We start from the raw sequence: 26091 nt of genomic DNA, 5'->3' as shown, positions 1-26091 counted from the left end.
ATGCCCACTCTGTCATGGGGATACCTCTTGAATCCTGCGGCACTGCACTGTTAAGTCAACGGTGATAAATTAGACCTGACACTTTTATTGACCTGTAATACTGATGCACAGTAATTTAGCAGCTAACAGAAGGGATTAGCTATGAATCTTTGTGCCCTGCACAGTGATGTAGACGGCGATAAATTACACCTGTAATACATTACTGACAGCACAGTACCTACAGAACAGATTCACTATGAATGTGGGTGCACTAGAACGGAGTGCACACGGCGATACACTCTCCCTGCAGTTGAAAGAGGACCTTTCACCGATTCTTACCCTATGAACTAACTATACAGATATGTAGAGCGGCACCCGGGGATCTCACTGCACTTACTATTATCCCCGGGCGCCGCTCCGTTCTGCCGCTATGCCCTCCGGTATCTCCGCTCACTAAGTTATAGTAGGCGGAGATACCAGTCCCTAAGTTATGGTAGGCGGAGTCTGCCCTAGCGCTGGCCAATCGCAGCGCAGAGCTCACAGCCTGGGAGGTTATTTTCTCCCAGGCTGTGAGCTCTGCAGTGCGATTGGCCAGCGCTAGGGCAGACTCCGCCTACCATAACTTAGGGAACGGAGATACCGGAGGACATAGCAGGAGAACGGAGCGGCGCCCGGGGATAATAGTAAGTGCAGAGAGATCCCCGGGTGCCGCTCTACCTATCTGTATAGTTAGTTCATAGGGTAAGAATCGGTGAAAGGTCCTCTTTAAGTTCCGAGCCTTCCCACTGAGATTAGGCCACCAAATGGGATGAATATGATTAGGCAGATTAGCCTGGGTATAACTTATTTATTGCTATTTGTGACAAATTAATTCATAACTAATTAAATTTCTTGAAGAACTGAATCATCTGAATCAAATTTTTCCAAACTTCGCTCGTCTCAAAGGCTACAATAAAATAAAAAATAAAAAATTTTAAAAAGTCATATCTTTGCTGATTTATTAATTCTGAGAAAAAAATATGAATAAATTAATGGCTCCATCCAGAAGTTTAGGGTCTGTAGGTTGCATTGCTAAGTTTTCTGTCTTGTTCGTTGAGCTCCTTTATATTCCGCAAGGTCATAGGTGGAGCTGTAAATGGTATTCACTTTTTCAGTAAAACTTGCATACGGCTCCACTTCCTCCACCATCTGATGAAATGGCAAAAATAAAAATTCTAATTAGATATTTGCTGGCACAATGCATACATAGATAGGTCATATAAAAATGTAGATATAACTTCTATGAACGAATTTACTGACATTAAATTTTACCGAATCAGTTGGCCAATTCAATTTGGGTCTGAATAAATTCTGAGCTGAAAGTGCCCCGTATTGCCCTGACAAGTTGTGTATGAGACTCTGAGGTCTCCTAGGACTGTACTCAGCCCCTTTAATGCTGAGACATCACTGTCAGATTTTTTTATATTTTTTTAAATAGTCCAAAAACATTCTCTTTTTGGTGGTTATGTATAGCCTAAATAGTGTGGTACCGTGTTACTTTTGTGTTAAAAACAGTGATGTACCTTTCTCACAGTCATTCATTTGAATACTGCCTGATGAAGGAGCCTCTGTGCTCTGATAGCTTGCAAACATAATTTGTTTTGTTAGCCAATAAAGGTATCACTCTTATAATTCTTTTGTCATTTTTAACACAAAAGTATTTAATATCACACTATTTTTGGTGGCGAATGTCTGCAGTGGCCGGGTTTGGGGTGACTCCAACACTACGCTGGGTCCCCCGGACACCGTTGAGGTGTCACCACGTGTTGCTGCTCTCTGGAAGGGATGGTAAGGCGTGGTGCACCCTAAACCAGTGTGCTTCTTTACTGGAGGACCTCAGGTACAAAACAATACAGGCAAGGCATAGGACTGGCTTCTCCAGTCTCCTCCCTGGCAGAAGAAGGGTTTGATGCTGAGGAATGGCCTGAGCTAGCTGTCCCTCTCTCTCTTCAGAAGGCTCGGAGCCTGGTCCAAGGCTGGTGATCCAGGGTCTGTAGCAGCGTATCCCCATCTCAGCGTCTTCTTCTGGTCACTCAGTAGTCTGGCAGAGTCTTCTCTTCCAAGCACTGATCCCTAACTGCAGCACACCAGGGGCTCTGACTTCTCTCCTTATATGCAGTTTTGCTAGACTAGAACTTTCTAGTGGGAGGGGTGGAGTGGAGAAACTCAGCACAAACAGATACATTGTTTCAGCTCCTGTCTGGTATAGACTTACATTAGAACTTCAGTGATAGTCAATGGCAATGACACAGCAGGTTTTCCAGACAAAAACAAGTTTCCAGACATAACAACAGAGCTAAATCCAGGCATTTAAAAGGTCAGGCTGTCTGCTTTTGGTGGTAAACGTCTCGCTTTTTCCCTTCAAAACATGGTCTTCTTTGAACCCTATGGCAGCTGTGAAAAATTACCAGCTTCTCAATCAAAGTCCTAACAGTCTCTCAGTATTCATTTACCCTTTCCACAGAGCCAGTGATAACGAACAGGATATATATCACAACATATATATATATATATATATATATATATATATATATATATATAAAATGCATTAACACAGTAATAAACAGTATAAGTTAACCCATTCAAGAGAAATAAAGTAAGAGGTTTTAACTTTGCATAGAGGATATAGGTAAATGTCCACAAATGTCCAAATGTCAAAGTACTCCCTGCTCCAGGGCACTACATGTCTGCCTGTGCGTATGCACAGATACCTGCTGGGGTCATTTCATCCTCCTCCCTCATGTTTCCTGTCTTCTGATTTGAAAAATGGCTGACAGATTTTGAGAAATTCTCCCAAATCAGATCAACAAAAACTTGGATTGTGTCAGCCCAAATTTTTTTTTAATTTTGGTCAAATTCGATTTGCAACGCATTGATTGTATAATCTTATGCAATGTGACTGAGGAACCTATGAGGGTTGCCATGAGAACCTAGAATAGTTTTTAAGAAACAGGACCATTTTAAAACCCCCTTAAGGTTGCAGCCATACTGGGAGGAATTCTGCACAGTGACCATTTTGTTAAATTCTGAAATTTTTCCAGCTTGGGTCTGCGTCACAATTTGTGTTTTTTTTTACATGTGCATGTGCAGGGAACGCACATAAGATACATTCGTATTTAAGTGCATTTCTGCAGCATATCCGCACCAAAATCATCAATGTCTAATTGTGGGTTTGGTGTGAATTTGATGCGGTTTTACTGCAGATCTCAGCATTCTATTGAAAAGGGTGAAATCCGCAGGGTAGGACAATTTCTGCACGGAAAAAATCTGCAAAGTGTACACGAGATTTGTGTAATCTCATGCACTTTGCTGGTACTGGACAATGCTGCGATTTTTCCACTCAGGAATCCACGCAGAAAAAAACGTATGTATTCTACAACGTGTGCAGGTGGCCATGCACATCTTCACAGTGTTGCAGTTCATGGAGCCTTTCTTTTGGGATTTGACAGAAAAAAATAATAAGTGGACTTGTATTTTCTTTTGAAGATGTTTCACTGGAGCAAGGGTACATTGGAGTCTGAGCATTTGTGGACATCTGCCCCTACTGCTGCTATGCAAAGCAATGCACTCCCTACTTTAGTACACTTTGAAGGGTTAACTTGCACTATGATTTATGTCTTTGATTGCACCTATTCTGGTTTATGCTGTTGGACTGCCTGTTCATTTGTACTGTTGTTGCTCTGTATTTGCACTTAATTGTGGAAAGGTTTAATGTGCCGCCAGTTTATACTATGAGACTTTGGGAATTTCCAGCTTGTGTACTGAGAAACTAGTCATTTTCCACTGCAGAGCTGTTTTGGAGGGAAAAGCCAGGCACGGTCTACTTTTGACCATCTGGTTTAGCTCTGTCAAATTGTTGTTTTAAGGCTGAAAACTGCTTGGTTATTCCCATTGATTCATATTGAGGCCCAATATATGTATATGGCATCCCTGAACGGCCACATTGTTTCTGTTTCTCCAGGTTCATCCCGGCCACTAGATGGTTCTAGATCAGTTAGAAACTGTATAAGTGTAGAGCATTTAGAGCCTCTATTGACCTGCAGACACAGGATTTAATAGGAGAGACTCTGCCAGACTGCACAAGTGACCAGAAGAAGATGCTGAGGTGTAGTGGCATCGCTAGGGGGGGGGGGGCGAGGGGGGGCAATCGCCCCCCCTATTTTGTCCTTTGCCCCCCCGGTTGCCCCCCCCGCTGATTCCCCCAGGTGAATACTAATGAGCGCTTCCATTATGGAAGCGCTCATTAGAACCGAGAGACTAGGAAGCGGTGAACGCTCTGTACTCACCACTTCCTGGTCCTCGGCTGTCGGCTGTGCAGGGCTGCGGACAGTGTGAGGGCGCTCTGTGACCTCACGCTGTGCGCGCCAGTTCAGAGCACAGTCGACTGAGGAGAGGCAGGTGGCGTCCAGGAGCAGGAGAGGTAAGTGTTTTTTTATTTTATAAAATATGTGGTTGCTGGGGGCATAATGGGGGCTAATGATGAGAGGCATATGGGGGCTAATGATGAGAGGCATATGGGGGCTAATGATGAGAGGCATATGGGGGCTAATGATGAGAGGCATATGGGGGCTAATGATGAGAGGCATAAGGGGGCTAATGATGAGAGGCATAAGGGGGCTAATGATGAGAGGCATAAGGGGGCTAATGATGAGAGGCATTTGGGGGGCTAATGATGAGAGGCATATGGGGGCTAATGATGAGAGGCATAAGGGGGCTAATGATGAGAGGCATAAGGGGGCTAATGATGAGAGGCATAAGGGGGCTAATGATGAGAGGCATAAGGGGGCTAATGATGAGAGGCATTTGGGGGGCTAATGATGAGAGGCATTTGGGGGGCTAATGATGAGAGGCATATGGGGGGCTAATGATGAGAGGCATTTGGGGGGCTAATGATGAGAGGCATAAGGGGGCTAATGATGAGAGGCATAAGGGGGCTAATGATGAGAGGCATTTGGGGGGCTAATGATGAGAGGCATTTGGGGGCTAATGATGAGAGGCATATGGGGGCTAATGATGAGAGGCATAAGGGGGCTAATGATGAGAGGCATTTGGGGGGCTAATGATGAGAGGCATTTGGGGGGCTAATGATGAGAGGCATATGGGGGCTAATGATGAGAGGCATATGGGGGCTAATGATGAGAGGCATAAGGGGGCTAATGATGAGAGGCATATGGGGCTAATGATGAGAGGCATATGGGGCTAATCATGAGAGGCATATGGGGGGCTAATGATGAGAGGCATATGGGGGCTAATGATGAGAGGCATATGGGGGGCTAATGATGAGAGGCATATGGGGGCTAATGATGAGAGGCATATGGGGGCTAATGATGAGGCATATGGGGCTAATCATGAGAGGCATATGGGGGGCTAATGATGAGAGGCATAAGGGGGCTAATGATGAGAGGCATATGGGGCTAATGATGAGAGGCATATGGGGCTAATCATGAGAGGCATATGGGGGGCTAATGATGAGAGGCATATGGGGGCTAATGATGAGAGGCATATGGGGGGCTAATGATGAGAGGCATATGGGGGCTAATGATGAGAGGCATATGGGGGCTAATGATGAGGCATATGGGGCTAATCATGAGAGGCATATGGGGGGCTAATGATGAGAGGCATATGGGGGCTAATGATGAGAGGCATATGGGGGGCTAATGATGAGAGGCATATGGGGGCTAATGATGAGAGGCATATGGGGGCTAATGATGAGGCATATGGGGGCTAATAATGAGAGGCATATGGGGGGCTAATGATGAGAGGCATAAGGAGGCTAATGATGAGAGGCATTTGGGGGGCTAATGATGAGAGGCATATGGGGCTAATGATGAGAGGCAGCCTATGGGGGCTAATAATGAGAGGCAGCATATGGGGGCTAATGAGGCATAAGGGCTGATATGGGGGCTAATGAGAGGCATAATAACAGTGTCATCCACAGATGCCCCCATAACAGTGTGTCTTCCACAGATCCACCATAACAGTACGCCTGCGCACTGACGAGAGACAGAAAGAAGGGGAAAGAACCCGCGGAAGCGAGCAGAGGACGGCACAGCAGACGACTGAATAGCTTCTTCTGTAAGTAAATAGTTTTAGTATAAAGGTATCCCTGCATACCGCAATTCTCTCGTATTTTGTAATCTTATTTATATATACTTAATTTGTTTTTGCCCCCCCCATTTTTGACTGTGGTATCTTTGTGCCCCCCCTATATATTGTTCCAAGAGTCGCCACTGCTGAGGTGGGGAGACTCAGACCCTGGGTCTCCAGTCCTTTTACCAGAGAGCCATTCGGATGACTGGGCCACTAGCCCTTTGGCGAGGGTACCAACCTTCTAAGAAAGAGAGGGACAGCTAGATCAGGCCTTACCCCAGCAAAGAACTCTCTGCTACCCGAGGGGAGACTGGAGAAGCCAGCTTTATGCCTCACCTTTATTGTTTTGCACTTGAGTTCCTCTAGTAGAGAAGGACACTGGTTTACTGCAGACCATGACTGTCTGTTCAGCTTGTTCCCTGTCAGTTAGGTTGGGTTCACATCATGTTTTTGTCATACATTTAAAGGTGTTATCCAACAGCAACAATCCCCCCCCTCCTTCATCTGCCGGGCCCCTCACAATATTTCTCCCCGCTCCCTGCGCCGCTCCTGGTCCCCGCACCGCCGCTGCAGCTTCTCCCCGTGCGTGGCTGAAAACATCCGATGTCCAGGTGGGGGGCAGCCAATGGCAGGCGGTGACGGGGACGTGTCTCTCTAGCATCACCGTGATGCAGTGTGTGATGTGTGTGGCACAGTGTATGGTGCAGTGTGTGATGTAGAGTGGATATAAAAAGTCTACACACCCCTGTTAAAATGTCAGGTTTCTGTGATGTAAAAAAATGAGACAAAGATAAATCATTTCAGAACTTTTTCCACCTAGAATGTGACCTATAAACTGTACCACTCAATTGAAAAACAAACTGAAATCCGCCAGTTTCCATTGCTGCAGGCGCTCCAGCAGCCGCCCAAACCAACCAATAGCAAAGCTCCTTGCTGTGAGGAGCTTTGCTATTGGCTATTGCAGGCACAGGCAGCATCGCTGCGCTGCCCATGCCATTCACAGCGCGCCCTGCGCCGATGAATGTCAGGATAAAGTCTAAGGGTACTTTCACACTAGTGTTAGAGGAATCCGGCAGGCACATCCAGAAATTTGTGTGCAAACGGATACCATTTGTTTCCGGATCCGGATGCGTATCCGTTTGACATACAGTATTTATTTTTTTCACATTTCTAAAGGTCTGCGCATGTGCAGACCGGAAAACCGGATGCTTTTCCCGGAACACTTGGTACCGGATCTGGCATTTATACATTTCAATTGAAAATAATGCCGGATACGGCATTCCGGCAAGTGTTTCGGAATTTTTTGCGGAGAAAATACCGCACCATGCCAAATACCGTAAGAGTGACTGAACTGAAGACATCCTGATGCATACTGAACGGATTGCTCTCCATTCAGAATGCATTAGGACAAAACTGAAGCGTTTTTTCTGGTATTGAGCCCCTGTGACGGAACTCAATACCGGAAAACTTTAACGCTAGTGTGAAAGTACCCTAAGGAGCATTGGTACGCCTTAGACTTTTTGCATGGAGTAAAATGACCCGAACTAGCATCTATGACGCTTGTACAGGCGTTATTGTGAACTCTGAACCCAGACACTGCATATTTGATGTCGGAGGCAAAAGGTCTCCAAATGAGACCGAGGTGATCGCCCCACCTGGCCTCATTGATGGTGCACCCCTGGATATACCGTGACCTGGATGAATGAACCTTCACAGATAAATTTGGAAGCACAGTAGCAGGATCATGGACCTTTACCCTATAACGGCCCCATACTACTGCAGCCATTTTTGATGAGCCCTTATTTTTTAATTTGTCAGAAATTAATTTGAACTGCAAAATCAATTAGCCCGCTGTATCTCAATAGCAGACAGTCTGTAAATGATTAGCAAATTATAGTGAAGAAAGGGTTAATCTGTTCTCACCACGACAGGATTTTCTCGTGCAGCTGAAATGTCATGTTTCATGTTGAGACAAGTTCTGGAGAGCAAAATACATTGTTATTTTTATTTATTTAGGGGATTTTTGGATCTGGTCAGACAATTTTTAGATGTTCAGTAAAAAAAGGAAAAATCACAAAGTATTTTCCGTAAATTCTCCTTCCTGTTTTTGTGCTTTGTTTTATCACACTTGTGTGGTTATCACACTTGTTATATGTTTAAAAAAAAAAAAAAACTCCCTCCATGCTGAACCTGTGGAGTCAAGCCTACTTACCTACTCCTCATCCCTCAGTTTTCTTCACATCCCATTTGAGTTCCCACATTTAAACTTCTGGTATGGACAGCGGTCCCATGTGCTGCTCCACAGATGACCTGCCCCCCAAACAGCACATCACTGGATCATGTCCCGGTTTGGGGGACGCATCACCATTGTGATCAATCATTAATTGCAGTGGTGCACGTGACCCCATCTGTAGCAGAAGTTGACATGTGGGGACCAGAGCATGGTGAAGGGAGTGGTGGACCAAAGGAGCCTAAGCTGAGTAGCGAGGAGAACCTACGTTTGCTTGACTCCATCGATCTTTCTAGGATGGGGGAGAATTTATGCACTTATAAAATGTGAGACAACGCCTTTAAAGGGAACCTGTCACCACATACTGTTCCTTGAAATAAATCCAGCTGACATTGGAGACGTGTGGTTGTCAGCTAAATCCAACCACATTTGTCCCATGTTGATTGGTTGTCCCAGTCCAGAGATAAATGCAAAGAGGGTATCACTGTTGCACCAGTTTCTGTGCTGGCTGTGTTCCCCCCTCATTCCAAGTGACAGGGCCAGGCACTGTAGAGGTAATTGCGCCTGACCTTGAAATCTCACAACTGCACATGCGCCTCTTTGACTGGCGCTGCACAGTACTGAAGCTCCCTGGGTGGATGGATGCATGCGCAGCACAGGTTCCATCCACAGCGGCGATCTGAGAGGTGTCAGGGACAGACGCCATTACCTCCACATTGCCTGGCACTGTCGTTCAGAGCGGGGGAGGAGGGCGATGGTGAAGCAGACACTGAGATTGGGTGCAACAAGGGGCTAATTTGCCTAATAGAAAATTGCTTTTTTTTCTCTGGATTGGGACCATCAGTTTGAACATGGGCATAGTGGTTCGTACGGAATATTAAAATAAATATGAAAATAAAAAAAAATAAAGACGTATTTCCCATAACACAAAAATATGGTAAATGGCTTCCACTGAACAGCACAGACACTGAGCTGACGCTCCAAACATTTACAGAACATCCCATTAAAACTATATTGGGATATTTTTTTTAAACTCTTTCTTGTTACTCACTTATTATCTTTTTTTTGTATAAAATGATACACTATTAAACATAAAAGTTAATCCAAAAAGATATTTGCAATAAATTTTAGAATTGATGAGAAATACCTGAGATTTGATCGCTTCGAAAACAAAATGAGCCCAAGAAGCAGCACGAGGACTGTTATTATGCAAAGGATTAGGATTAAGTTATTTCCTCCTGCACCTAAAAAAAAAAAGAAAGCAAAAAGTGAAATACTAAGTGCATTTCCTACAAGAAAAATGGTAGTGTTTGATTTTAATTCTTTCTTGGTTTATTCTGTTACAAACTATGGATGAGAAGAGCTTTACTGACAGCTTCCCCATGACAACCCTTCCTGCCTGTATGCTCTGCCAGTTTAGGAATATCATCCGGAGACTGATGTGGGCGCTGCACAAGTACAAACATTTTTTAACAATACAAGAGATCATTTGAATAGATTTTGCAGTTAACCCATCTACAACCAATCCAGTTTGGGGCTTCAGGGCAATTTCAAAATTTTCCATTCTGGAATTTATACTTAGTTTGCACTGATACAGCTGAATGATGGCATTTGAGTAATAGTTGTACTTTCCCTGTAGCATTTTGGACTACCAATGTTAATATTTTTAAAATGAATTTTAAATGTTTTTACTAAGAAAATATATAATTAAATATTACATATATTTTGGGATTTTTTTCTTTACTTTCCATATCACAACATGAAAAAAAATCCTTCAATCTTGCAGTTACTAGATTACCATTACCCATTCTGTAGAGATCACTTCTTAGCAGTCATCTCATTATCATCATAGGCATCATTACAGTGGAAGATATGTAGATAACACAGGATAGCATCCTTAACAATTAGTGTTGAGCGTCTGTACCGAACTTTGCGAGTTCAGGTACCCGGATCCGAACCCAAACTTTGCCGGTTCGAATTCGGTGTTCAAGCATCTAATAAAGCTTTTGAAAGGCTGCAGGGCAGCCAATCAACAAGCTTTTAAGCTGTGGGCACTTAGAAGCCATCACAGCCACGCCTAGGAATGGCATGGCTGTGATTGGCCTGTGCATCATGTGACCCAGCCTCTATACAAGCTGGATCACATGTAGCACCGCCCATCAGCTTTGAGTAGTGCACGGACAGAAAGCAGGCAGCTGAAGCGAGGGAGAGTGTTAGGAATCTGGCTATTTGTTTTGTGGGTGACCTACAATGATTTTTTGTGGGTGCAATACACCAGCTCACACCCAAGTATTAAAAATTCGATGAAACAGCTGTTGAGTGAAGTGCTCGCTACATCCCTTAAAAATTCCTTGGGTGGTGTAGTTTACAAAATGTGGTCACTATTTTGGGGTTTTCACTGTGGGGTACCTCAGGGTCTCTTCAAATGCAACATGGTGCCCAAAGACCATTCCAGCAAAATCTGCCCTCCAAAAACCATATGGCGCTCCTTGCCTTTTATGCCCTGTTGTGTGCCCATACAGCTGTATATGACCACATTTGGGGTGTTTCTGCAAACTGCAGAATCAAGGAAATAAATATTGAGGTTTGTTTTTTTGTTAACCCTAGATGTGTTCCAGGAAAAAATTTATTAAAATGAAAAATCTGCAAAAAAAAAAAAGACATTTTGAAATGTCACCTCTATTTTGCTTTAATTCCTGTGGAATGCCTAAAGGGTTAACAACATTTCTAAAACCAGTTTTTAATAGTTTTAAGGGGTGTCATTTCTAATATGGGGTCATTTATGGGTTGGTTCTATTATGTAAGCCCCACAAAGTAACTTCAGAACTGAACTGGTCCTTAAAAAACTTGACTTTGGAAATTTTCTTAAAAATTATTCTAAACCTTCTAGCGTCCTAAAAAAATAAAATTACATTACTAAAATGATGCCAACATAAAGTAGACACACAGGGAATGTTAATTGATGAATATTTTATGTGGCATCACTATCTGTCTTAAAAGCAGAGAGATTCTAATTTAGAAAACAGTGAATTTTTTAAAATTTTCGTTAACTTTTGGATTTTTTTTTATAAATAAAGGTAAAATATATTGACTCAAATTTACCATTAACAAGAAGTACAACGTGTCACAAGAAAAAATTTCTTAACGACTTGGATAAGTAAAAGCATTCCAGGAGCTGTGGACGGGCATTGGAACAACAGACCGATGAGTGGTTGGTGCTGCTGAGCCTCAAGCCTGGCCTGGTGGTGTGCGATAACGGGCGAAATCTCGTAGTAACTCTGGGGCTAGCCGGCTTGACGCACATCCCTTGCCTGGCGCATGTACTGAATCTGGTGGTGCAGAGGTTCCTGAAAAATTACCCCGATATGTCAGAGCTGCTGCAGAACTGTTCTGTGCGTGCTTTTGGCGTTCTCACCCTGCTGATGCTCGCCTGTCTGCGTTGCAGCATAACTTTGGCCTTCCCGCTCACCGCCTTATATGCAACATACCCACAAGGTGGAACTCCACCTTGCACATGCTGGAGAGACTGTGCGAGCAGCAGCAGGCCATAGTGGAGTTTCAGCTGCAGCACGAACGAGTGAACAGCACCACTTTACCACCAATGAGTGGGCCTCTATGCAGGACGTGTGTGTCGTGTTGCTCTGTTTCGAGTACTCCACCAACATGGCCAGTGCCGATTACGCCGTCCTCAGGGTTACTATCCCACTTCTATGTCTCCTTGAAAAAACGCTTCGGGCGATGATGGAAGAGGATGTGGGACAGGAGGAAGAGGGATCATTTCCACGGTTATCAGGCCAGTCATTCACAAGTGGCTCAGAGGATGGGTTCCTCTGAGCCACTTGTGACTCAGAGGAACCCATCCTCTGAGACAATTGTGACTCAGAGGCTCAGAGGATGGGTTCCTGCACCAACAGAGGCCAGTTACACAACTGTCCAGCCAGGACACAGTTCTGCAGGATGAGGAGGAGGAGGATGATGATGAGGAGGAACCGTGTTCACAGCAGGGTGGTACCCAAAGCAGTTTATGGGCATCAATGGAGCGTGGCTGGGGGGATACAGAGGACACAGATGATACACCTCCCACAGAGGACAGCTTGTCGTTGCCTCTGGGCAGCCTGGCACACATGAGCGACTACATACTGCAGTGCCTGCGCAACGACCGCTGAGTTGTCCACATTCTAACCAGTGCTGATTACTGGATGGCCACCCTGCTGGATCCCCGCTACAAGGACAACGTGCTGTCCTTAAATCCATCACTGGAGCGTGATTGGAAGATGCACTACTGATAGCATTCACACCTGACAGCGGGGGCACAGTGGAAGCACAAGGAAAATGCGGAGGATGAGGAAAAAGTCGCCAACGCAGCTGGGGCACCGCCAGCACCTCAGAAGGGAGGGTTAGTATGGCCGCAATGTGGAAAAACTTTGTCAGCATGCCACAACAACCAACACCACCAGCTGATACGGAACGTCTTAGCAGGAGGCAGCATTTCACCAACATCGTGGAGCAGTATGTGTACACACGCCTACACGTACTGACTGATGGGTCTGCCCTATTCAACTTCTGGGTCTCCAAATTGGGCACATGGCCTGAGCTTGCCCTTTACGCCTTGGAGGTGCTGGCCTGCCTTGCGGCCAGTGTATTGTCCGAACATGTGTTTAGCACGGCAGGGGGGTGATCACAGACAAGCGCAGCCGCCTGTCCACAGCCAACGTGGACAAGCTCACGTTCATTAAAATGAACCAGGCATGGATCCCACAGGACTTGTGCGTACCTTGTGCAGAATAGACATGTATACCGGCCTTAACCAGCCATTGTTATACTACAGCGCACTTTCTCTTTGCATTCTCTTTTCTATTTCCCAATGTTTTGGGGTTGTAACGGCACCGTTTTAGCAGACAAGGGGTTAAAATCCGTTTAGGCGATAAGCCCCTTTCTGAGAGACAGGCACAGCTACTGCAGAACACCAAACGACCGAACTGGATACAAAATAGCACTCCAAACTGGAACCTCACGAATAGCTGCTAGCAGACGAACAGGGATCAGCTTACACTTCTGGCAATCGGTCCTCTAACAGCATACAGTGAATCCCCCCAATAACGAGACAAGGCTCCGTGTTGAGGGTCAAGCAGTGGTCTGCCTGTACTTCACGTACAGCCTCTTTTATTCATAAACCACAAACATAGTACTGCCCACAGGGGTTTGAAATATAACCAATCAGTAATTTACAACACATACAATGTAACTACAGCAACCAATCATTCACGCCCCCAGAGGACCAGAATGAAGACTGTGACATAGGACAAATACAACATATCCCCACAATGCATCATGGTCTCCTCCTCTCTCTCCGGAGACAACCTGAGGAGCAATCCAATTATCTCTGAGGACAAAGGGAGATCGCCAATACACATGTGAGGACAACAGAACAGACATCACCATTTAAACACACAATGGGACAATGGCACAATAGAAAAACACCCGCATATTCCTCCCAAGTTGACAAGTTACACTTATTATAAATTGTTACAACTTTGTGAGTTTACATTGGCCATACATATAACTTACATTAATTCAAACAGTATAACGTGGGGACAAACCTATCCAAAATTTACTTGAATAGGTTCAGGGGTTTAAACGTTAGTATATGGCCCATAATCCAGGGGCAAGAGGCCAGCAGCCAGTCCTCTCCAAAACCCAGTGGCGAGGTTGGTTTTGCCACAGGGGTCTTCCCAGATTTATAAAAAAAAAAAAAAAAAAATAAAGGGAAAAAAACCAACAAAAAAACCCAACAAAAACTGTGTTGGCTACCTCCTTCACCGCCGCTTCCACCTACACTGCCACGCCCACCGCCTCTTCAACCTCCTACTCCACTTTGACCTCCTCCTCCTAGTTCAAGATTATTATTTTTTATTTTTTTCTATTCCATGTTATTTTAAGTCATTTTCCTATCCACATTTGTTTGCAGCGCACCTGTCCTGCTCTTACCCCCATTTTGCTTCCTTTTGCAGCCCTCTAGCCCTTACTATGACTATTTTACAGCTATTTTAGTGCACGAAAGTTCAGGTCCCCATTGACTCCAATGGGGTTCGAGTTCGGGTCAAGTTCGGGTCCCGAACCCGAACTTTGACCCGAAGCTCAGCCGGACCCAGCGAACCTGAACATCCACGGGTCCGCTCATCCCTATTCACAATAGATGGTGACACAGCTCCTCTTCCCCCCCCATGCACAATGATCTCTGCGCAGGTCACAGAGAATGCCCACACCACTCTTCCATAGAGGTTAAGGAGTTATCTCCAGTTACCAAATTACTTCAAGGCGTGGGATCCAAAAATTTCTAAAGAATCCGACATTAAAAAAGTACAATAAATTATGAGAGAACAACCATAATTTCTCAGCTTTAGTTATCATTTGCATTGGATATATTTTCAGGATTGTGGAGGAACCCAGGATACAAACCCAGTGTAAGTTTTGATAAGCGTCTTTCCATAGGACTTGTAAAAGTCGGGTGAGACACTATGCAGGTCACGTCTTTGTTCGATGTGTTATATGAGCTGATCACAGTAGTGGTTCCGTTCAATTCTCTATTACTCCTTGTCTTTACGTCATCTGTAGACTCTGGAGTCCATGAAATATTTGCTGCTGGTTTTCCACCGACTGCACGGCACTCCGGATTCCCATTTTCATCAGTCTTCATTGATAAAAAAGGTTCAGCTAAAAGTTAAAAGAAAAAGAGATGAAGAGGTAATAGTCCGATCAGGGCCCTGGTGTCTGAGGGGTCCCAATGACCAAATGATCAATCGTAAGACAACAGCTGTGGTAAGACTTTCGATGGTAGTGCAGAAGTGTAGATCACGATAATTGCATGTTATAATTCCAGAGGGGGCCTTGTTATATATTAAAAATGGGATCCAGAAGATCAAGCGGCACTTCTTCATGAGATGTGAGTATTGAGGACTTCATAAGATCTCAATATTGCAGCTTCTTGGACTGTTGGAGACTGCTCTAATCTACCCAGCACCAGGTCAGTTGTGTGGCAATATATTACATATATAGTGATCCCTTAAGATACAATGGCCTAAGGATACAATATTTTCAACATACAATGGTCTTTTCTGACCCACCGTAAATTGAAACTAGACTTAACATACAATGTCTCAGACTCAGATCCAACCAATCAAGGTCACTTCTCTGGTAAAATAGCTGGATTAGTTACTAGTTAGCAGCTATCCCTGACTGTTAGATGTAAGGATATGTTTTATCTGTCATGGTTTTCTGCTTATCTTTTAAAAATCTTCAATTTTTCTTATCTTGGATGACATTTTGGGGCTTTGGAAAAGATTACTCAACTTACAATGGTTTCAACATACAATGGTCATCCTGGAACCAATTAATATTGTAACTTGAGGGATCACTGTACACATTTGGGAGAGCCAGGCCTCCTCACAGATATGAAGTATCTGTGGCCAACCTAGGAGACAGATAGGGCCACCAAAAATGGAGTTAGCAATTTATCAATAGCAGCAAAGACCATGGGGCAAGATATGGCAAGACTATGCGGCCACCCTATATAATTATAACAGTTTGGGCAAAATAATGTTGATAAGACCAATAAGAGGCAAACCCATCCAGGCCTTTACAAATCTAGTGTATAGAGCAGTAATATATCCAACATGTTAGAGTTACATCCAATATGACAGCGGTTACTACTGCTTGGAATTCTTACACTGAGAAATTTGGGGACTAAAGAAAAGGAGCTCCCGGAGATACTACACCTGTCCGAAAAACGAGTTTTACTGAATTATTGCTAAAGATCCAGATATTGTTTTGAATACTGCAGAATAGTTCTCGTGGGACAACACCTTTAAGTGTTACTGCTATGAAATCCGATGCATAGCATTGAGACTTTGGCTCTGCCATGTGTATAAGGCTTTATGTCAAGCTGCACTTCTGCTCAAGTGAGCATACACTAGAGCAGTTATGGAGACACAGAATGTTCTGAAACATAGTGGCTTCAAGGAGGTGTCCCACGAACAAACCATTTTCAAATATACAGTAGACCTGCTATATCAACAGATTGCCACGAGTCAGGATATTGAAACCTCAGGGCTTACCTTTGTAGTGGTATCATGGAAGTAGGACCTCTATAATATAATGTACATATGCTCAAATATGGCATATGAAGGCTGGTTGCCCTCGTGAGACACCCTCTATTAATTAGGTTTGTGAATGTTGCCTGATTTTGGATACATTGTCTTAGACAGTGTAAAAAATACAGATTTGTATTAATTTTTACGAAAATAATATAAGCCATATATTGTATTGGTACCCTGGACATATTTAAGGCTTTCAGCAACTTTCTGTTAATTAGTGTCCTCTCAAAAAAAGCCAGTATGAGCACGTACTGTCTATCTGGACAAAGGTACATTAACATCAAAGGCAGCAAATAGTTATCAACTGCCTAAGAAATGTGTGACAGCCGTCCAGTAGGTGGTACAGTGGCTAGTGGGGAAGAAAAATGCTGGATATTCCAGCTACATCTATGAATGTTGACCAGAGTTAACCAGAAAGTGCTAGAAAATCATAGGGAGCAACCAGATGTGTCCAGGTCATATTCTAGAAGATTCTAGAACTGGCTGTTAATCATATAAAAGGAGGTCTGGACAGTGAGGGCCATGAAAAACAGAACCCTGTTTCTTTTGTGTGGCTTATACAGGATAATGAATAATGGTAGAGTGACATATCTGCCCATTACAAGAGAAGCTGGAATTGATATACCTGTAATGGGCAAAGGGTGCAGCAGGCTGGGTGTGGGGTGGCTCCAAATCTACACTGGGTCTCCTGGACACCGTTTATGCTCCACATGTTGTTGCTCTCTGAAAGGGATGGTAAGGTGTGGTGCAACCCAATGATATATAAGTCCAGAGAATCTGCAGTAAACCAGTGTGCTTCATTACTGAAGAAACTCAAGTGCAAAACAATACAGGCAACGCACTAAGCTGGATTCTCCAATCTCCTCCCTGCCTGAAAGTTTCATGCTGAGGAAAGGCCTGAGCTAGCTGTCCTTCTCTCTCTCTCTCTCTCTCTTAGAAGACTTTTACCCTGGTCAAAGGCTAGTGGCCCAGGGTCTGTGGCTAAGTCATCCAGCTGGCTCCCTGGTCATAGGGCTGGGTCTGTGGTTCAATGTCCCCATCTCAGCACCCTCTTCTGGTCACTCATGCAGTCTGGCAGGGTGTATCCTACTAAACACTGGTCTATACCAGCTGAACTAGAACCTTCTAGTGGGAAGGGGGAGTGGAGAAGCACAGTCTAAACAGAAACATTGTTACAATGTCTCTCTATCATAGACTTGTATAGAGCTTGAATGCAAGTCAATGGGAATGAATAAGCAGTTTTTCCAGACGTAAACAAGTCTTCAAACATAAACAACAGAGCTAAACCAGACAGTCAGAAGGTCAATTTGTCTATTTTTTCCCCCTCCAAAACTTTGCATAGGTAGAAAGTCATAAAGTCTCTCAGTATTAGTTTGCTGTGCATTAACCCTTTCCACAGTGCAGTTATAGTGTAATAACAGTGCAAATGAACAGAAAATATTACAATAAATATAACAGTATGAATGCAGTTTAACCCCTTCCCGACACATGACTGACTACTACGTCATGGGAACCACTGCGTTCCCGCAATTTGACGTAATAGTATATCATGGTGATCGCGCGGGCATCGGAGCGGTGCGCGCGATCACTGCAGGGGCCCGGCAGTCCCTGGTAGCTGGGCCCCTGCTGTATCCGGTGGCATCGCTGTAAAAGCCGATGCCGGCGGATTAACCGCTTCTATGCCGCGGTCCGCGCTGACCGCGACATAGAAGGGGTTTGTGTCGGGTGAGTGAGCGGATCGAGTCCCCGCGCTGCTGTGGCGGAGACCCGATGTGTGACAAGGCAGCCCGATGCTGTGCAGAGGCTGCCCAATGCCTTGCATGGCATTGGGAACTGCCTTCTACGGGTGCCGAGGAGATCCAGCCTCAGACCCGTCTCCTAGGCAACCTGTTAGAGTATGACTCAGTGTCATACACTAACAGGCAATGCATTACAATACAGATGAATTGTAATGCATTTCAGAGGGGATCAGACCCTCAAAAGTAAACATCAGAAATAAAGTAAAAAGAAAAAAGTTAAAAAAAGTGTTTTTAATAAAATTAATACATTTTTAAAATTTATAAAGTAAAAAATGAAAAAACAAACGCCCCTTTCCCCTTTTATTATAATAAAAAACATAAAAAAACACACATATTAGGTATCGCCACTTCACATCACATGTTCAATAAAAACCATAAAAACGGTGTACAAAAAAGCCATTTTTGTCACCTTACATCACAAAAAGTGCAACACCAAGCAATCAAAAACGCGTATGTCCCACAAAATGGTATCAATAAAACCGTCACCTCATCCCACAAAAATTGAGCCCTACCTAAGACAATCGCCCAAAAAATAAAAAAACTATATCTCTCAGAACATGGAGACACTAAAATATAATTTTTTTGTTTCAAAACTGCTATTGTTGTGCTAAAGTGAAATACATAAAAAAAATATACATATTAGGTATCGCCACGTCCATAACAACCAGCTCTATAAAAATATCACATGACCTAACCCCTCAGGTGAACACCGTAAAAAAAAATGTAAAAAAAGAAGCAATTTTTGTCACATTACATCACAAAAATTGCAACAGCAAGTGATCAAAAAGGCGTATCCCCCCCCCATAGTACAAATCAGACCGTAACCTCATCCCGCAAAAAATTAGATCCTACCTAAGAGAATCGGATAAAAAATAAAAAAAGCTATCACTCTCAGACAATGGAGACACTAAAATATGATTATTTTTGCTTCAAAACTGCTATTATTGTGCTAAAGTGAAATAAATTAAAAAAAGTATACATATTAGGTATCGTTACATCCGTGAACACCGTTAAAAAATTAAAAATAAAAATAAGCCTTTTTTGTCACATTACATCACAAAAATTGCAACAGCAAGTGATCAAAAAGGTGTATGCCCCCCAAAATAGTGCCAATCAGATCGTCACCTCATCCTGCAAAAAATAAGACCCTACTTAAGAGAATCGGTGAAAAAATAAAAAAGCTATGGCTCTCAGACTATGGATACACTACAATATCATTATTGTGATTTCAAAAATGCTATTATTGTGTAAAACTTAAATAAATAAAAAAAGTAGACATATTAGGTATTGCCACGTCAATAACGATCTGCTCTATAAAAAAGTCACATGACCCAATCTCTCAGGTAAACGCTGTAAAAATAATTTAATAAAAACTGCGCCAAAACAACCAATTTTTTGGTCACCCTACCCATAAAGTGTAATAATGAATGATCAAAAAAATCATAAGTACCCAAAAATGGTACCAATAAAAACGTCAACTCTTCCAGCAAATATAAGCCCCTGCACAAGACGATCGGCAGAAAAATGAAAAAAATAGGGCGTTCAGAAAATGGAGATACAAAAACCTAATTTTTGTTTTCAAAAATGTTTTATTATGTAAAACTGAAACAAACATCATAGAAAGTAGACATATTTGATATCATTGCATCCGTAACAACCTGCTCTATAAAAATAGTGCATGATCTAACCTGTCAGATGAATGTTGTTAAAAAAAACATCTATTTTTTTGGTTACCTTGCCTCACAAAAAAACGTAATATAGAGCAATTAAAAATCATATGTACCCGAAAATAGTACCAATAAAACTGGCACCTTATCCCGTAGTTTCCAAAATGTGGTCACTTTTTTGAGTTTCTACTGTAGGGGTGCATCAGGGGGGCTTCAAATCGGACATGGCATCTAAAAACCAGTTCAGCTAAATCTACCTTCCAAAAACCGTATGGCATTCCTTTACTACTGTGCCCTGCCGTGTTACCGTACAGCGGTTTACGACCACATGTGGTGTGTTTCTGTAAACCGCCTAATCAGGGTAATGAATATTTCAGAAGCTGAGGGGTACTCCAGCCTTGTAGTGGGCTGGAGGCACCCTCCTGGTCTCAGATACCATCTGCCAGTGAGGGCCACCCTTGTGGTCATAGAATGTGATACCCGATGTTATGAAGATGTGTTTGTGTTATGCTTATTTATTGCAGCGTATGGTTTCCTGGGTTCCTGTGTGGTGTGTGCTCTGTCTCTTGTGTTGTTGTGGACAGCAGCACTTATACTTGGGTTCCTGTCTCTGTGTCTGTGGCAGGTAGGTGTGGTACTAGTTGCACTTACCTGCCATTGCCATATGTCTGTTTCTGTTCCCCTTTCTTTATAGCTTGGCCACTTTAGACTCCTGTGTCTCCGCGTCCAGGAGGAACGGGCTGTCTACCCAGCTCCTAGTTCATGGATCGGCGGAGGGTCAGAAGGGATCCGAGGTTCCTGAGCATGAGTCCTCCTACCTTCAAGGGCGGCTCATGCAGCTAGGAGTCAGGGTCAGATTAGGGAAGCTCTAGGAGGTGACCTGCTCCCTAATTCTGTGGTTCTGGCCAAGTAGCGACCTTTCCATCTTCTGGCATCGCACGGCTGAGGGTTTTCCCCATCCTCAGCCGTGACACTATTACCACATAAAGTGACACATGTCAGATTTTCAAAAAAGGAAGGTGAAAAAAGGCCCGGGGTTGAAGGGGTTAATAATAATAATAACATTTATTTATATAGCGTCACAATATTCTGCAGCGCTTTACAAATTCATAGGGTTCATGTACAAAACAAAAGTGACTGGCTAATATGCAACTGAAACACTAAGAGTCAAGGCCCTGCTCGCAAGAGCTTACAAAAGGCCACAGAAATTAGCCAATAGGCATTCACCTGACAGCTCACGACTTTGTAGGATTCTGTGGCTGGAGGTACATTAGGCGGTCATAGGATAAATATGTAACTGTCGGCCAGTACAGGCCACAAAAATTAGTCATTCAACGGACATAAAAGGCCTTTTATGCCGCTGTATTTACCTAAGACAGGGACCATGATTTGTTCTGGGTGGTGGCGGATATTTGTGGGCTGTCATGAGGCAATTCAATCAAACATTGTCTACTCGTCACATGTGTTGAATTCCTCCGAAATCCATGCCTCATTTATTTTTAGAAATGTGAGGTAGTCCACACTGTCGCGAGCTAGGCGAGTGCGCTTATCGGTCACGATTCCCCTGCTGCGCTGAACGTCCTTTCGGACCAGTAAAAATTATTTGTTCCAATAGTGTTTGTTACTCTGTGTAGCTGAAGTAACGCAGCAAAACCGCAGACAAATGGCGTACTACCTAAATGCACTATAGAGAAAGTATATTATTGGTACTGCTTCAATAATTTTTTTTGGGGGGGCAACTGTTAAATCAAACCAGTAGAAATTAGTTGTTCCAATAGCGTTTTTATAGCTGCGGTAACGCAGCAGAACCGCACACAACTGCTGCGCAATACAAATGCACTATAATATACTTTCTATGTTAGAAAGTATATTATAAGTATATTACACCCCTCTGTGTATCACACCTATCGATAGCACACCTATACCGGTCCTTAAAAGGACTTTTGTGTCCCTAGCGTTTGGTGTCCCTAACAGCCTGTCCCTGCTCCACACAGCAACCTCTCCCTACACTGGCAAAAGACTGAATGTAAAATGGCGGCCAGATCAGGTTTATTTATAAGGCAGGTGGTATGTCCATGTGCTGAAACGTCTCAATTGGCTGTCCTGTACCACCTGATGGATGTGTCATGGGTCAAAGTTCTTCACAATGTAAAAGAATATGGCGGGCGCGAATATCTCCATATGTTCGCATGTTTGGCGAATCGCGAACGCGCAAAGTTCGCCGCGAAAGACCGCCAGGTAAACTGCAAGGCCATCTCTAATTTTAGGTAGCTTGATAAGCCTGCCTGAAAAGATGTGTTTTTAAGGCACGTTTGAAGGTGGAGAAGTTGTGGATTGACCTAATATTCCGGGGCAGAGTATTCCAGAGAGTAGGTGCAGCTCGAGAAAAGTCTTGAAGACGGGAGTGAAAGTTACGAATTATGGAGGTTATTAATCTTAGGTCGCTAACAGAACGGAGAGCACGAGTAGGGTGGTAGATGGAGATGAGGGAGGAGATGTATGGAGGTGCAGCACTGTGGAGAGCACGAGTAGGGTGGTAGATGGAGTGAGGGAGGAGATGTATGGAGGTGCAGCACTGTGGAGAGCACGAGTAGGGTGGTAGATGGACATGGGGGAGGAGATGTATGGAGGTGCAGCACTGTGCAGAGCTTTGTGGATGAGGGTGAGAAGTTTGAACTGTATTCTGTGGTGGATGGGCAACCAGTGAAGTGACTGGCACAGACTAGTAGCATCAGTGTAGCGGTTGGATGGATAGATGAGCCTGGCTGCAGCATTTAGAACAGACTGAAGGGGGGATAGTTTAGTGAGAGGGAGATAGATTAGTAATGCGTTGCAGAAGTCAAGACGAGAATGAATCAAGGCAACAACAAGAGTTTTTGCCGTTTCCACTGTAAGAAAAGGGCGGATTCTGACGATATTCTTGAGGTGCAGACAACAAGAGCGTGTAAGTGATTGAACATGGGGAACAAAGGAAAGATCAGAGTCAAATGTGGCCCCAAGACAGCGGGCATGTTGCACAGGAGTTATGATAGTGCTGCAGACCGAAATTGAAATATCAAGTTTAGGTGAGTTGGTAGATGGGAGAAAGACAAGAAGTTCAGTTTTTGAGAGGTTCAGTTTTAGATACAGAGAGGACATGATGTTAGAGACAGCTGCCAGACAATTACTGGAGTAAAGCAGGGGTGATGTCAGGGGATGAAGTGTACAGTTGGGTGTCGTCAGCATAGAGATGGTATCAAAAGCCAAATCTACTGATAGTCTGTCCAATGGGGGCTGTATAGAGGGATAAGAGTAGAGGACCTAGTACTGAGCCCTGAGGAACAGTATAAGTGCACACAACAGCATAAATCAATAAAGTAGTGAGTTGAAGGCCTTACATTGTATCAATAAGGGCAAATATCTTCAAATCTCCATTGTCCAAAGTATTCTTGCTCCAGGGCACTACAAGGGCTGGTAGTGGCAAGTAATGTGACTATTGTGCTGCTGCCAATCCTGAGTCCAGGACTGGTAAACAAAAGAAGGGATAACCCACAGGGACTGCAAACAAAAAATGTTACTGTTTTATTCAGTGAGACTTAAAGGTATTTTTCAGAATGGTGGCTATTCACCCAAATGTACGCAATTTGGTTCCACTGCTCTCGGCGCCTCATGGTGCTCCAAACCCTCCACAACATATACTAACTGGCTACTATGGCTCTTTTCATCAAACTTCAAAGATGACACTTTTCAGGCCTCTCGCTCGTTCTCTGTAGGCCAGTCTGTCCCTTTCTCTACCAAACCTTACTTCAGTAGCTGCAATAGGTCTGGTGACCCTAGAGGCACAAAACTTTGTTTACAGCATGTTCTTCTGCGGCAGGGCAGGGAGCGGAGTGCATAGTTCCCTGCCCCGCCGCCGATCACCGCCATAGGCTTCATGCCTAGTAGGCCTGAAGCCTATGCGGTAGCGAAATCCCGGCACAGGTGCGCATGATGACATCATCGTGCACGCCTGTGCCGGAACTCAGCAGCACAGTGCCGGGACTCTGCAAGCAAGCGCAGGTAAGTATTTAGCTTTTAGGGTTTCCTTCTTTTTTTTTTTTTTCTTTTATGTGCCAACTGGGGGGACATAAGGGGGCCGGGGTGCACAGAGGACGTGTGGGGGCAAACTTTTATTTTATATTATAATGTGGCAACTTTGGGGGACATGAGGGGGGTGCACACAGGAGGACATGGGGGGAATATGGTGGGATACTGTGTGGCACAGTGGGGGGGGGGGCAATTTATTATGGGAGGGATGGCAATGTGGGGGACACTTCTGTGTGGGGGCAGCGTGGGGGACACTACTGTGTGGGAGGGGCAGCATGGGGGACACTACTGTGTGGGAGGGGCAGCATGGGGGACACTACTGTGTGGGGACAGCGTGGGGGACACTACTGTGTGGGGGGCAGTGTGGGGGAAATTACTGTGTGGGGGGGACTACTGTGTGGGGGAAATTACTGTGTGGGGGACACTACTGTGTGGGGGCAGTGTGGGGGAAATTACTGTGTGGGGGACACTACTGTGTGGGGGCAGCATGGGGGCCTTGCTATTGGGGAGGCACTGTAGTGACCAGTCTAATATTTCTTGGGACACTATAGAGGGGTTATTACCTGGAGCACAATATAGGGTGTTATTATTATTACTGGGGGCATTCTAGGGGACGTTATAGCTGCTGTGGACACTATAGAAACATTTGGGGTCATTTATCAAACTGGTGTGAAGTAGAACTGGCTTAGTTGCCCATAGCAAATAATCTGATTCCACCTTTCATTTTTGACAGCTCTTTTGGAAATCCAGTTGTACTTTACACCAGTTTGATAAAGGACTCCAATTATGTCTATTAGGGTCACTATTTTTTCTGCAGTATAGTACCTGGGGCATTGGGGGGCACAACGGGCACAGGTATTGGGGGTGGCAGCAGGATGACACTGTGGGGACACCAGGATGGAGAGGTTGATGGAAAAATTGAGAAATCTAACGTGTCTGTGTTACAAACTCTGCAGAGATGAGATGCGGCTGAAAGAATTTCTCATGGCGGTCTAACGGAGGAGAAGAGGAAAGAGAAGGTCTACATGACAGGAGATGTCCCTGGATGTAAGAGGTATGTGGTCAAGTATTGGGGGGGGGGTTCTAAAAGCATACATTTTGGAAGTGTTCTCTTACCTAGTACCTGTAACGCAACAGTGTAGAGGAATGTTCCTGTCCTATTGACAATACGACATGTATAATTTCCATCATCGAAGACTGCGCCACTGTGTATCCTGAGAGATGTTTTGTTGTTATCTATATCCAGATGCATTCGGCCGTTGCAGCTCTCCTCAGTAGCATTTCCCATAGTGGACAAATAACAGGAAGACTTATTATGAAAATCCATAGTCCAGGAGACAATACTGAAGTTCTCAATTGAGTGGACACAGTGGAGGACAACAACTTCTCCCAGATGAACAGTCGAGACATCTGAAAAAAAAAAAAGGATAAGATATAGGTTGAAATGGACATAATAGAGATATAGTGTTCTGCCCAGCCGGGTTAGAAAATCATTTTATTTTACCTCTGCCTAAGTCAGGGTATCTCAGGAGTGTTCAGTGTGGTTATACCACCATCTAGCTGTGTTAAATTGTATTACACTTTGTTTTCTTGTTACAAAGACTACTGCATTGTGGGCAATGCAATTCATTGTGGATTACTGCAAGGCATCCTGAGAAAGAGAAGTCTCCAGTCTCCAGGACACATCATCAGAGCTGTCCTGTGCATGTCTCCTTCTCAAACTCCATCATCCTTGTAAAAGCATATGTGGTGAGAGATCTACCTCTGTTTCAGGGACATCATGTTATGCAGAGCTGTTCAGCTAGTTGTAATTGTTACTCAGGGAGTTATTACTGTTAGCTAGCCATGCAATGCTATGTATAGGCAGCCATTTTACCATGTGCTTTCACTGTCATTGGGAATGTTATAGTACATGCTATCTTATGCTTAATACTTATACATGCTATTTGTATTCTTGTAGTTTTACCAATCAATCACATGTACAATCTCTCACTCACGCGCACTGCACAGAGGGTACAACCTGTTGACCAATAACAAGTTAGACTACAAAGAACAGTCCTCTTATTTAG

At 44.0% G+C, this 26091-nt stretch overlaps 1 protein-coding gene across 1 annotated transcript in view; it reads right to left on the bottom strand.

The window, feature by feature from the left end:
* Positions 1–758: 758 nt before the first annotated feature.
* The window catches only part of LOC120993190 (cell surface glycoprotein CD200 receptor 1-B-like), a 38057-nt gene continuing 12724 nt past the window's right edge, over positions 759–26091 (bottom strand). The window contains exons 2-6 of the mRNA XM_040421749.1: positions 25139–25432; positions 14798–15052; positions 9486–9582; positions 8032–8086; positions 759–1167 (exon numbers count right to left, since the gene is read on the bottom strand). Coding sequence (XP_040277683.1) covers positions 1051–1167; positions 8032–8086; positions 9486–9582; positions 14798–15052; positions 25139–25432 — 818 coding nt within the window. The 3' untranslated portion in view covers positions 759–1050. The remainder of the gene's footprint in view (positions 1168–8031; positions 8087–9485; positions 9583–14797; positions 15053–25138; positions 25433–26091) is intronic.

The sequence above is a fragment of the Bufo bufo genome, chromosome 3 (genome assembly GCF_905171765.1).
Source record: "Bufo bufo chromosome 3, aBufBuf1.1, whole genome shotgun sequence".
Classification (NCBI taxonomy): Eukaryota; Metazoa; Chordata; class Amphibia; order Anura; family Bufonidae; genus Bufo; species Bufo bufo.
Note: the sequence above shows the minus strand (reverse complement) of the source record. Positions and strands in the feature narration are given on the sequence as shown.